General features: G+C 36.2%; 1 protein-coding gene across 7 annotated transcripts in view; it reads right to left on the bottom strand.

Annotated features, from left to right (window-relative positions):
* Positions 1-5,106: 5,106 nt before the first annotated feature.
* The window catches only part of LOC128245346 (arylsulfatase B-like), a 59,373-nt gene continuing 49,580 nt past the window's right edge, over positions 5,107-14,899 (bottom strand). For all 7 annotated transcript variants that reach the window (XM_052963476.1, XM_052963475.1, XM_052963477.1 and 4 more), the window contains 7 exons: positions 14,712-14,775; positions 14,051-14,148; positions 13,122-13,258; positions 12,660-12,718; positions 10,605-10,728; positions 8,341-8,486; positions 5,107-6,839 (listed from right to left, as the gene is read on the bottom strand). In XM_052963476.1, the coding sequence (XP_052819436.1) occupies positions 6,652-6,839; positions 8,341-8,486; positions 10,605-10,728; positions 12,660-12,718; positions 13,122-13,258; positions 14,051-14,148; positions 14,712-14,775 (816 nt within the window). In that variant the 3' untranslated portion in view covers positions 5,107-6,651. The remainder of the gene's footprint in view (positions 6,840-8,340; positions 8,487-10,604; positions 10,729-12,659; positions 12,719-13,121; positions 13,259-14,050; positions 14,149-14,711; positions 14,776-14,899) is intronic.

The raw sequence follows: 14,899 nt of genomic DNA, 5'->3' as shown, positions 1-14,899 counted from the left end.
TGTGGCCTGGTTATCACTAGCGGATCCAGGTAATTCTGAGTAAATCGTCCCTGTTCACTTTTTTAAGTCAATAAAGGAGAAAAGGGTAATTAAATATGCCAAAAATGCACCTAATCGGACTTGACATTGTTAAAAGCTCTCCCCCCCCCCCGATGTCAACATTTTAAACTTTATAAATTGCGGTTCTGATGGAGGGCGCAACTCAAAAGGTTACGCCGTTAAGTAACGCCCCCCCCCCCAATAAGTCATACTTCTGTATATACAAGGGCAATAACTGGGATTTGGCTTCTCTGATGTATTATGCCCATGCACATTCCCACCAAATTTTGTGCTGATTGGACAAATGCTAAAAAAGGTAAGACAAGTGCAATTTTAGGTAATTTATATAATTTAAGCACAATAACTCTCCGGTAAGTAGAGCATTTTTGCTAATTATCAAATTATCAAACACGTTCATACATATTCTGACCAAATTTGGTCATGATTGGACAAAGGGTTCAAAAGTAAATGATCGATCAAACATACTTGTTGATGCCTGTCTGCACTTCCATTCACCAGGTTTTTTAAACAGGCAGGTAAAACATTGACAAATATGTATTTGTTTAAAAAGATTCAAAGGGCAATAACTCAATACAATATTTAGGTTAGATGTATATAACTTGTCACAAATAGATCACTATTTACTGTGAATAAATTAATGAAGTTTGAAGTTGGTACCTTCAATGATTTTAAAACAATAAAATAACAAAAAAAAACAAGATGACTCATATTCAAACTTGAATTAAAAATTATCAAAACAACTTTTCTGACCAATTTCCAGGATATTTGGGCTGAAAATGTTACCTCTAGAGTGTTAACAAGGGTTTTCTATATTTTGGCTCTGTGACCTAGTTTCTGATCCCAGATGACCCATATTCGAACTTGAGCTAGAAATCCATGAAACAACATTTTTGACAAATTTCCAGGATATTTGGGCTGAAAATGTCACATCTAGAATGTTAACAAGGATTTTTTTACATTTGGTCTCTGTGACCTAGTTTTTGACCCCAGATGACCCATATTCGAACTTGAGCGACAAATCAACGAAACAACATTTCCGACAAATTCCAGGATATTTGAGCTGAAAATGTTACCTCTAGAGTGTTAACAAGGTTTTTCCATATTTGAGCTCTGTGACCTAGATTTGACCCCAGATGACCCATATTTGAATTCGAGCTAGAAATCAACGAAACAGCCTTTTCTGACAAATTTCCAGGACATTCGGGCTGAAAATGTTACCTCTAGCGTATTAACAAGGTTGTTTTTTTCATATTTGGGCTCTGTGACCTGGTTTTTGACCAAAGGTGAGCCATATTCGAATTTGAGCTAGAAATCATCGAACCAACCTTTCTGACAAATTTCAAGGATATTTGGGCTAAAAATCTTACCTCTAGAGTGTTAACAACGTTTTTCCATATTTGGGCTGTGTGACCTAGTTTTGACCCCAGATTACCCATATTTGAATTTGAGCTAGAAATCAAGGAAACCTTTCTGACAAATTTCCAGGATATTTGGACTGAAAAGGTAGCCTTTAGAGATTTTTCTATTTTTGGGTCATGTGACCTAGTTTTTCATCCATGATGACCCATATTTGAACTCGTCCGAGAAATTACTTGGGGCAAACATCCTGACCAAGTTTCGTGACAATTGAGGTAAAAACTAGTTAAACTTTGAGAATATATTGATATAAGAGAGATTTATGGTTTCGACAGTCAAACAAGATAAAAGCAAGGTAAAATCAAGAATACTTCACCTAATTCCATACTGGTAACCTTAGTGTATTCAGTTTTGCCTTTTAATCATAACTAATTTCGTTTAGTAGTTCAGATTTATTTAATTTACTATTTAAATAGATGAAGGACATGGTGTTATCATCTGCTTAGTTGTTTAGGGTGCTTCCATGGAAAATATTTTTGAAAACAAGAGATATTTGTCAAACATTATGCCCCCCCCCCCCCTGAGCGCCATGTTGTCAGGATTATATGGACAATTGAATGAAATATGCATACACCGAAATGACAGCTGATTTGTTGCCGTTAAGGCAGTTTTAAGATTATGACCATTAAAGTGTGAGGATAGAGTGTGTTATGACCATGACCTTTGACTCTATTAACTCAAAATCCAGAGTCATCAGCTGGTCACCAGAAACCTAAATGTCAAGTTTGAGGGCCATGGGTGCAGGCATTGTCAAGTTATCACTCAGACAACCTTTTATCATTCAAGGTCACTGTGACCTTGACGTTTGGCCCAATGACCGTAAAATCAATAGGGACCATCTTCTGGCCAGGCCCAACCTCCAAGTCAAGTTTGAGGGCCATGGGTGCAGGCATTGTCGAGCTATCACTCGGATAACCTTTTACTATTCCAGGTCACTGTGACCTTGACCTTTGGCCCAATGACCCCTAAAATCAATAGGGACCATCTTCTGGCCAGGCCCAACCTCCAAGTCAAGTTTGAGGGAACTGGGTGCAGGCATTGTCGAGTTATCACTCTGACAACCTTTTACCATTCCAGGTCACTGTGACCTTGACCTTTGGCCAGATGACCCCCAAAAACCATAGGGGTTATCTCCTGGTCAGGCCAATTCTCCAAGTCAAGTTTGAGGCCCATGGGTGCAGGCATTGTCGAGTTATCACTCGGACAACCTTTTACCATTCAAGGTACATGTGACCTTGGCCTTTGGTCCAATGACCCCCAAAAACAATAGGGGTCATCTACTGGTCAGGCCAACCTCCAAGTCAAGTTTGAGGGCCATGGGTGCAGGCATTGTCAAGTTATCACTTGGACAACCTTTTACCATTCAAGTTCACTGTGACCTTGATCTTTGGCCTGATGACCCCCCAAAACATAAGGGGTCATGTACTGGTCAGGCCCAATCTCCAAGTCAAGTTTGAGGGCCATGGGTGCAGGCATTGTCAAGTTATCACACGGAAAACCTCTAACCATTCAAGGTGACTGTGACCTTGACCTTTGGCCAGATGACCCCAAAAAACAATAGGGGTCATGTACTGGACAGGCCCAATCTCCATGTCAAGTTTGAGGGCCATGGGTGCAGGCATTGTCAAGTTATCACACGGAAAACCTCTAACCATTCAAGGTGACTGTGACCTTGACCTTTGGCCAGATGACCCCAAAAAACAATAGGGGTCATGTACTTGTCAGGCCCAATCTCCAAGTCAAGTTTGAGGGGCCATGGGTGCAGGCATTGTCAAGTTATCACACGGAAAACCTCTAACCATTCAAGGTGACTGTGACCTTGACCTTTGGCCCGATGACCCCCAAAAACAATAAGGGTCTTCTACTGGTCAGGCCCAACCTCCAATTCAATTATGAGGGCCATGGGTGCAGGCATTGTCGAGTTATCACTCGGACAACCTTTTACCATTCAAGGTCACTGTGACCTTGACCTTTGGCCCGATGACCCCCCAAAACAATAGGGGTCATCTACTGGTCAGGCCCAACCTCCAATTCAATGATGCGGGCCATGGGTGCAGGCATTGTTGAGTTATCACTCGGACAACCTTTTACCATTCAAGGTCACTGTGAACTTGACCTTTGACCCGATGAGCCCCAAAAACAATAGGGGTCAGCTACTGGTCAGGCCCAACCTCCAAGTCAAGTTTGAGGGCCATGGGTGCAGGCATTGTCACGTTATCACTCGGACAACCTTTTATCATTCAAGATCACTGTGACCTTGACCTTCGGCCTGATGACCCCCAAAAACAATAGGGGTCATCTACTGCTCAGGCCCAATTTCGATGTCAAGTTTGAGGGCCATGGGTGCAGGCATTGTCGATCTATCACTCGGACAAGCTTTAAAATTATTTTAACATTAAAGGTCACTGTGACCTTGACCTTTGACCTGATGACCCCCAAAATCAATAGATGTCATCTACTGGTCAGGCCCAACCTTCATGTGAAGTTTGATGACCATACGTCCAGGAATTGTTGAGTTATCACTCGGACAAGCTTTGGTCTACCGACGGACCGACCGACTGACCGACATGCCTGTGCAAAGCAATATACCCCTCTTCTTCGAAGGGGGGCATAATAAAAATAAAACAATAAAATGCAATGGCCCTACTAAAGACCCTGGAGGAACACTCTTTTGAATGTCAGCCCATGAATTAATTATATATAAGTCCATGAGGATGGCAGCAACATATTCATTATTGTCACAAGCAAGTGTTCAGTTCTCAGGGAGTCTTTTCAATGTAGTTTGGCAACCATGGTTTTTTCTAAAGCACATAAAGCTCATGAATATTACTAAAATATTTAGACAGTTACTCACTTAATTCTTTCTCAAATATTTTGGAAGAAATAGGCAAAATGCTGTCTGTAGTTACATTTATCCAGCTTTCTTCTTATATATTGGAGTTATGTGTGCTTGTGTAAGTCTTTCAGAGAAGAATCAAGTACTTATTGGTGTGTTAAAGAGAAACATGTAGGTCATGTGTGGAACAATAGCCTCTTTACCAGCTTTCAACAGTTTAATAAATACATTGTATCTTATTTACCTCAGCAGTCTTCGAGTCAAATTTAATTGTTAATGGTTATTAATTTCAAAATGGTGTTATCATCAGTAGGTTAGAAATCAAATTATGGCAAAGCCATAGCACTCATCTAGTCTTGAATTTAGACAAACTAGGGTGATGATCAGAGTTAAAACATAATTTTAACCAATTTCTTTTAAAGCATTTTTGAAAAAAATCATTAAAAATCTCTACAACATAACTACTGTTAGCTGGGAGTAGGTCCCAGTTGTTAGTTTTATACTCTTTTCATTTAAAAAATTATTTAGTTTGTTTGCAATTCGTTGGATTTGATGAATATCGGAATCAAAACAACTTTTCGGAGAGGTAATGTACGACATCGATGTCTTAGGCATTGCTGATGACGGTGATGTAGATGTTACAGTCTTAAATCTTAAAACACATCTTATCCCCTATATTTAGAACTTAAAAATACAAACTCAGACATGTAGCAAAAAATAACCAGTTTGGATTCCTTATTTCAGTCACATTTTATGAAAAATTAATATACTAGTATATGGAAAATGAACATATATCATTTTCATAGAAGTGTTTATTTTAAAATACAGCTAATAAAACAAAATATAATACATAAACACACAGCGCATGGAAAAGCTGCATAAGTTTATAACTATTCATGAATAATTAAAATGTGTACTTAAATCATATTCAAGACACAGTGAGAGAAACACAAATGAGTTCAAAACACTTTAGTCATTAACAATAGGATGTGTACTAAAACTTTTTAAAGTGTACATGTAACACTTTATGTACTGGCACCGCATGAACATATCTCAAAATAATTTTAACAATTTAAAAGTTTTAACTTCATTTCTCAATTTTCTTAAGTGAATTTTGATATTATTAGAATTTAATAATACTCTCTCTTTTTTAAATCAAACATTAAATATAAAAAATGACTTTTTTTCTGATATTCTGAACTATATGAATTTTTTTCTAATAACAATCATAAAACCAGACCTTGTGCAATACTGAAATATTAAATAAGTATTCAACAAATGAGTGTTAACTCTTTAAGACTCCTTATGTGTACAATATAATGTACACATGTAACAAAATTATCATTGTAAATAGGATGGATATCACTTAATTAACAAAGTTGAACAAATCATGAGCAACCATTTTATACCCATCATACAAAGTATACTTATATTCTTTCTGATGGTTTATAGATATTTATCAGTGAAATAAATATGATATTTTAAACTTTCAATTTGTTATTTTTCCACTGTTTGAAATTTTCGCCAACTCTCACTTCCAAATCAAATGTCAGCATGCGCAGGGACAAAACACAATTACCGTACAAAAATGTCATTTCTAAAATGAAGTTACATTCACAGACAATTTGGCAATTGTTTCTATAAAAACTAATTTGCCTTTTGAACAGCAAAAGAGAATATTTCACAATCCTACACTGAAACAAACAATTATCCTATATTAAATCTAAAAACAGATTTATAACAATAAATAATGATAACAATTAAAAGTACCATAACGGTAATAACAGAGCACTTTACATTTGTGCAATTATTTTCCCTCATTTAGACTGGCATGTTTGCATTGATAAGTATTTGCAATGCCAAGATGACATATCTAGACTGCTTTTAAGTATAGTAAGTTTTTCATCTTTGATTTAGTAATGTTTTAATTTTGAATCTAAAATTTGATGAAATCCTCCCCCCTTCATTCTATGAATTCAACTGAATTTCTGTTGCTCATAAACATCTAAACTATTTACATCTAGATTTTCATTTGTTCGTACATGTATCACCAAACAAAGTTTACACAGTCATAAAAGTTGCATAAATATCACCAGCTATGAAATAATATGAACAATATTTGATAAAGTGGCAATGACCTTTAAATAATCCACATTTCAAGTAAATGTGCTAAAAATCCATAAATGTTTAGGGTTTCATTATGAAAATCTTGTGTACAAAAACAAACCACTAAACACAAGAAAATACCCTTTTTAAGTTATAAACTTGTTTTTGCTTATAGTGCTCATAATCTGACAGAATGTTATTGCACATGTACAGTAATTCACCAAACTTTAGACCTATGTCATAGGCTGTTTACACCAGCCAGGAGACCAAACATTCCCATAATATTTAGGATTGCCAGCAGGATTTGCAGGCGGGTTTTTCGCGGGAATCATTTGTCTATGGTACTCCTTCATCCGTGCCGCCATCTCCTTCACAAGGGACGGCATATCATCAGCTAGATTGTGGTACTCATTTGGGTCATCTGCAGAACAACGTAATTTTTATAAATCTACCATGAAATTAAAAAACATAAACCATCTTATGCTTTTCACCACTTTCAATTTGTACTAGTTATATGACCCTGAATATGGGCCTTGTTTTCAAACATCAGTTTTTAGTATTACATCAAATATGTTGTTATTCATAGAAAAATGCTTTAAATACCTAAACTGTATCATGGATATTAAAAATACATTACACAATGAGGCCCAGTCATTCTATTTAAGTCACAGGTTACTATGATTTCATATTTCCTAACTACCGTACATCAATTTTACTTAATACCAAGTTCAAAACTCTTAATATTGAACAACATTTGTGAAACAATTTATTTCAACAATATATCTGTCTCGTTGGCTAAATGTTCTTGAGGGTGTGGTCTTGGGTTGTTGGGGACATTGGAAAAAAAACACTTTTCCAGCTTGGTTACCACAATTCAAATTCACATGAGCCCATGAGCCCAGACAACGAATAAAACCCAGGTCGCCTAGGTGAGAAGAAAGAGTGATTACCATTGCCCTGACTGAACTAACCACTTTAATACCTATTTCTGCATGTCAGGGTTTATTTAGTTTGATTACTTAAGACAGCTTTATTCTCATATGATCACTCCTCGAGTCCACATCATAGAATAAAACCAGGACTGGTGTCCTATTTGAAAGGCCAACAGAATAGCCAATGACCTCTTGGGTGAGAGGCAGACAATTCTACCACTAAACCACTCTAACCATAATTATATCTTAAAATCTTAACGTATCATTTCGAAAATTTCTCATAAAGGCTTGTTCTTCTCATTTTGAACTCTGTTTTATCAAAGAAAAGGACTCCAGGTGATGTCATAGCCTTGACGTTAGTACATGGGCACGCAAAAACTTTAACCTTGACAAAATGTTTCTCGATAATTATACACATGTTACAAGTAACACAATACACATGTGTAGGTGTTAAATAATAGTTGATTTATTTACTTTGATAGTCACTAAAACTTACAAAAAAAGTATTGTGACCTTAACTCATTCAAGTTATTTGCATGAAACCTTGTACATGATCAATGATAATATGGGCATGAGAAGAATTTTATAAATACTGAGTATATGTCTTGTTTAACGGAAAAATAATATCACAAGCTTTGGCATCCATTATGTGTTCTCTTAAGAATATTTAGAAACACACATGTATTAGGCCAAAAACGTTTGTGTGGTTAGGGTTACATCTTGTCCAAAAACAGGTACATGTAGAGTAGGTATGCACTTTCTTATTAAGCTTTATGTAATGACTTTATTGTCATCATAGGGGAATGGCTTTATAGCAATCTTCACTATAAAACTTTAAAGGACTATGAAATCCATAGGGTCGGCGCCTATTTGGTTGTTAGGTCAAGAAACCCAAACCAGAAGTCCTTTTTTTGTAGGCCTCACAAAAGTGTTACATTTTATTGAAATTGATAGAAATTACTATCATTACTAGTAGCATATTGTCCTTACCTTTAAGGTTGTAGAGTTTGTAGTAGGACTGGTTCACTGTGTGTGGTTCCCATTGGTGCATGCTGTCCTCTGTGTACACTTGGTCAGGTGGGTACCAGCCATTGTACGCGCCCACCAGTCCTTCTAGCAGCTTGTAGTCACCAACCCTGTTGTTAAAGTTTGATTACAGTCTAACCAAGTAACAGCATTTATGGACATACCATTTGGACCAAGTTCGATAACCAGCTACAACCTGCTGCCTGTTAAGATTGTCAAAACAGGCATTTCTGCTGTTTAAATTCATCATTTCTTATCCAATCTTTATCAAACTTGATAATTGATTGACCTATCGTTAGGTTAAAACACACTCAATTTAAAATTTCAAACACATACGGTATATGAGAACCTTAACCAGTATTTGAAAATATATCACAGAAACTTAAGACATATTAATTGCTTCACAATATTGTCTCTGTTGTAATGAATAACCAGTTTGCACTATGTTTGAAAAATTACTGGGGGTAGATAAGATATGCTCAAGTCAGAGAGAGCACAAGGTGAAGTTGGTAAAATTCAAAAGTCAGACAGATTTAGAGTAAACAAGCAAATTCGTTGAATTGATATCCCCCTCCTGATTGGGCTCAGTCAAGGAATGGAAATCAATTGTTGATGAAATATATATATATATATATGAGTTTGAGTTTGATTGCAACTGTTTGGAATTAAAAAACAAATGTATATAATGTAACATTTAGAATTTACCAAGAAACCTAGTTGATGACTCCATGTTACCCAGTTCCAAACTAATCTAAGATTTCATCAAGGCAACCATTCTGATCAAGTTTCATGAAGATTGGTCCAGATATATTGCAAAAAATATAGCCTCTAGTGTCCACAAGTTTTTATAAGATTTGACCCAGTGTGACCTCATTTACGACCCCACATGACCTACTAGTTTCAATCTATTCCAAGATTTCATTGAGACATTCTGATTAAGTTTCATGGAAATAAGAGCAGATGTATTGCCTCTAGAGTGTTCCCAAGATTTCTGTAAGATATGACCAAGTGACCTAGTTTTTTACCCATATGACACACTTTAAAACGCAGTCGAAATTTAACCCAAAAAACATTCTGATCATGTTTGACCTTAATCAGACCAATCACCACCATAAAATAGTTTCGGACAAGATTTTTGAAAGATTTGACCCTGTGACCTAATTTTCTATCATATGTGACCCAGTTTCGAATAAGTCCAAGATTTCATCAAGGAAAACATTCTGATTTAGTTTTATGAATATTTGACTATGTATAATGCCTCTAGTATTTTCCAAAGATTTTTCTAAGCTTTGACCTACTGACCTAGTTTTTTACCCCATGTGACCCACTTTTTTAAGTGGTCTATATAACATCAAGGGGTACATCATGACCAATTTTGAACAAAACTTGACCAATCATTACCATGATATGGTTCTGGACAAGATTTTTCTAAGATTTGACAAAGTGACCTAATCTTTGATCATTTGTGACCCAGTTTTATTTACAACCAAGAGTTCATCAAGGAAAACATTCTGATTAAGTTTCATAAATATTTGACCATGTATAATGCCTCTAGTATGTTCCAAAGATTTTTTTAAGATTTGACCAAGTGACCTAGTTTTTGACCCCATGTGAGCCACTTTTTAAAGTGATCCATATTTCTTCAAGGGGTACATTATGACCAATTTTTAACATAACTTGACCAATCAATACCATGATATGGTTTTGGACAAGATTTTTCTAAGATTTGACCTAGTGACCTAATTTTTGATCATATGTGACCCAGTTTTATTTACGACCAAGAGTTCATCAAGGAAAACATTCTGTTTAAGTTTAATGAATATTTGACCATGTATAATGCCTCTAGTATGTTCCAAAGATTTTTCTAAGATTTGACCTAGTGACCTAGTTTTTGACCCCAAGTGACCCACTTTTATGTGGTCAAGATTTGATCAAGGGGAACATTCTGACCAAGTTTGAACATTTTCCAATCAATGCCTTCCAATATATGGTACCGGACAGACGAAAGACGGACGGACAGAATGACAGATGGACAACGCCAAAACAATATCCCCCTCCCGAAATCTTCGATTCGGCGGGGGATAATAATTTAATCTAGCTAATTAACTTGGCAGAGTATGTGTGCCATTGCAACCAAATTTGATGATAATTGGTTAAGACATGGTCAGGTTGGAGTGCAGACTACATGAATATCTTCAAGGGCCATAACTCCTGAATGAGCTAATCACCTGATCCCAGCATGCCCCTGAGTGGCTGGTACCACATCATCCAGGTTGTATATGAACTCCGTTCTCTGCCCCTCCTCACCAGTATTGATAGCTTCCCATTGGTCGATCCCATCCATTCCAGGATCTGAAGATAGAACATCAATCATAATGCCATTTTGCTTAATATATTTTTAAAGTAAATTTAAAGTGGTTAAAGATTTTAAGAATTTTAAATATTTTGTCTACTTTTTTACTTCTTTTTTCTACAACAAAATCCTAGTAAAAATGTGAACCCGGTACCTTATTTTATGTAACCAAAAACATTTTCAAGGTTGCCAGCATATTGCATTTTGCACACAGCTGCCGATGACAATACTTAGTATTACACTGTTTTTCTTATATAAAAATAATACTAGATAAAAATTACTTTATATCTCTCTATCTATTTGTTTTTCTGGTCTAATGTCTTTATTGTTTGTTATTAGGACCCCCCCCCCTCCCCCCACAAAAAAATAAAATATTATTTTCTGCGTTTGAGTGAAATGAATTAGAAGAAAAATAATTTCGCTTGTAATGGAATAACCGCCAGGTGGCGTTTTATATGCACGAGTGGTTCATACGCACGAGTATTTCGTGCGTATATGAATGTAATAGCATTCAGCGCTGGGAAGCCGATACGCTCACATCGATACAATTGATAGTAAAAATTTACAAGCAAATGTTAAAGGTGAAAGTTTTCTGTTTTATGCAATTTCATCATATGAATGATCTTTTTGTTCTCACTTGTATACATAGCGTTGTAATTGACAATTGTATATTTTGATATAGTGACATGAATCATATAAATGATATGCATTTTATACCTAATTGTTAAGGAGTTTATGGGTGATGAGGCCCGACATCTAGTGGTACGAGACAAATCCAGTAAATCTGGATGACAAACGGGCAGAGGTTTCTGAGTTTCCCCCAGAAGAAGGGTTTTATCTCAGTTTTTCCTCGGCCAGTTGACCATGTCTGTAAGCTCCATTTTTGTCAGGCATGATGTTAATAAGACAATCATACTTTGCTCATGTTGCAAGTTCTTGCTGTATGTGTTAATCGGTTTCCCAAATCGCTTCACTGAGACTTCCAAAATAATACCATTGAAAAGTATTGATTTTGTTGTTTTCTATAGGATAGGAGGTTATAGAATGGTATTAAATGAATAAAAAAGCTAACTCAAATGCTAATCTGCTTTTGTTTCTCTCAACAAGTATTTATGCCATAGGCATGGGCCATGTTAGGCCATGTTAGCATTGCCTCTTTTAAAATGTCTACCAAATTTAATAAGAATATCTTGAACAGTATTTAAATTAAATGTTTGTATGACACTGCCAAGCTGACAACAATACCAAGGGTATGACAATAACTTTACTTTAAAAAAAAAATAGAGAGAACTAGAAATGTGTCCATAGGACACGGATGCCCCCACTTCGATTTTTTGTCACAGAAAATAAGCCATAATGATTATTCAGGATAATCTGCACATATAGGATAAGTTGAGTTGAGTTGGGTTTTACGGCATCGCAAGACTGTATAGGTTATATGGCGCCATTCAGGCAGGAAAAAACTTGTTGGATCCACATCTCATTTACATCGAGATGATATTTTTTAAGTATTGTTGGGAAATAAAGGGCCCTAACTCCTAAATGATTAAAGCGATTTCCATGGCTATCGAACTTGATCAAGATATTATGGTCACAATCATGTATGTAAAGTTTGGTGAGGATTGGACACATACTTTTCAAGAATTAGATTGGAAACATATATTTTTGAAGTATTTTTGGCAAAAAAGGGCCGTAACTCCTAAATGACTAAAGCGATTTCCATGACTATCGAACTTGATCAAGATATTATGGTCACAAACACGTGTTAAAAGTTTGGTGAGGATTGGACAAACGGTTTTCAAGAATTAGATCGGAAACAATCTTCGGGACATACGTACGTACAGACAGACAGACGTACGTACGGACAAGGGCAACCCTATATGCCGCCACTTTGTGGGGGCATAAAAATGAGCATAAAGGTATGTGTTACCTGGTTTTAAGCCAGCTGCTGACACAATAGTTGGATTCCAGTCAACAGCATGAAACAATCTGAAAGTATTTGAAAACTGATATAAACATTATCAATGTTTTTTCATGAATTTTCTAGCATCAACTGTTATTTTCTATACTACAAAATTCTTCTGCAAATCATATGATGTTTAATTTGATTACGACCACCCTTGATAATTACCTTTTTGTTTGACAAAAGAGCATATCAAATCAAAGTCCCTGGTCATGCCTGAAGTAGTATACTGCTCCATTGGTTAAACACTAATTTAAGATGGGCTGTCTTTAGTATCCATATATGAGAGAGTGAAGAATATTCTGCCCATTTTTTTTTTAAACTCCAGATGAGAATGAAAATAATTAAAGTGTTCAGTTGCCTTAAGCTAAATATTGAGCAAGTGATTTTTTTGTATTCATGATACTTAACTTAAAGGTCATCACCTACCCATTGAATGAGTAGTGTGACTTCTTGAGCCGGGAACCAGAAACAAAAGCTGGCACTCTAGTTCCCCCTTCCCAGATTGTGATTTTGCTTCCCCTTAGTGGCCAGTTGTTACCTCCCTTGGCTGGCCAGCCTCCATTCTGGAATGTACAAACATTATCTCTCATAGATTCGATACAGTCACTGCAGCTGACAGAAACCATCCCCTATTGTTCAGAGAGCTTCCTGATTTAGCTGCCTCTCCATACACATCCTAGCCTTCATTCCATTCTAATGTGGTATAGTATCTCTCTTAGTGTTGATGCTGCCACTAACATACTAGTACTGTAACTAGCTGAAAATTATATCCCTTCCTAATAAACATCCTTTTCATGGCAACAAGTTGTTTCCTTGACAACTCAGCCACCATTCTGAAATTGAATATGGAGCCAAAAATTTTAAATGAAATTAAAAATTCTCTTCCTGAGTTATCAATCTTGTCACTGACTCAGCGCAGACTTTTTTTCCAGTCAAAAAGAGTAGTGTGTGTTTTAACAATCAGTTAAGCCAGAGCTAAGTGTCTTGCTTCATAAATGTGGAATGTCACTTGCAACATGTGAATCAAGTTTCATGTAAATACTTACATGTTTTTTATCAGCTATGACCACATTTTTGTATCCCAGTGTCGACACCAAGTCTATCGCAGTAACTTTTTTTTTTAAAGATGGACAAGCTACTTGAAGCAGTCAATAAAGTGCTTTTTCTCGAATGATGACTTTATATCCTTTTGGTCGCAAGATTATAGGTACCCGTCCTTATCACCAAACCTAGTCAAAAATCATGATTATCTTTCTTTGTTTCAATTTTCCCTTGAAGTTCAAGATTATATCTTTACACCTCTGAAAGAAACACTTTGGTTCCTATAAATAGACACATAGATAGAGACAACTTACATCTGGTGTGAAGAAAAACATGGTATCCTCATAGAGACCTTTCTTCTCGAGAGCAGACACCACACGACCTATTGCGGCATCTAGGGCAGTGGCCATACCTGAAAGGTAAAAGATTCATGTGAACAGTATTATGAGCTGGTTTATTCATGTTTTGACTTTGGATTCATCAGCAATGTTGGCCTTCTGCATTAATTTTACCATTGTCAGATATAACCCATTTCACTTTTATTATGCCCTTCACCATGGACAAGTTCCATGGGACATTTAACTGGAAAAAATATTGTTTTCCCTGCAGGAATTAGATATTTCAACAAAATGTTCAAGATCAGTTTATTGATAGATTTCTCAGTTCAGTTACACTCCAGACAGTTGGCTGTAAAAAGTGTTGCTTTAGGTTTGAGTCTCACCAAAACCTGAAACATTTGTCAATTCCATTTACTTAAACAAGAGTGCAGTGCAATTAATGTCAAGGCTCATCTGTTATTTTATCTTTGAAAAAGGGGCATAACTCAACAATTATATAAGTCAGAGTTATGTGACTTGCCAAGTATGTGAATCTTTTCTCTGGCAACATGTGTACCAAGTTTCATTTGCATATCTTAAATGGTTTTCGAGATATGGCTTATATGATGGTTAAGGTTTTTGCACAATGAAAACTGACCACAGAACGTTTTCCTGTCAGGGGTCTTCACATTCGGATACAAGGCCTCATATTCTGGAGGTACCTGAAAATCAAAACAAAGCAGAGTATGAAGAGGTATGCCCATGTCCTACAGTGGCTGCTTTAATATTTATGGATAAAATCTATCCAAACACTATCACTGCCTAATTGCAAACAATTTTATATGC

The sequence above is a fragment of the Mya arenaria genome, chromosome 9 (genome assembly GCF_026914265.1).
Source record: "Mya arenaria isolate MELC-2E11 chromosome 9, ASM2691426v1".
NCBI classification, from domain to species: domain Eukaryota; kingdom Metazoa; phylum Mollusca; class Bivalvia; order Myida; family Myidae; genus Mya; species Mya arenaria.
Note: the sequence above shows the minus strand (reverse complement) of the source record. Positions and strands in the feature narration are given on the sequence as shown.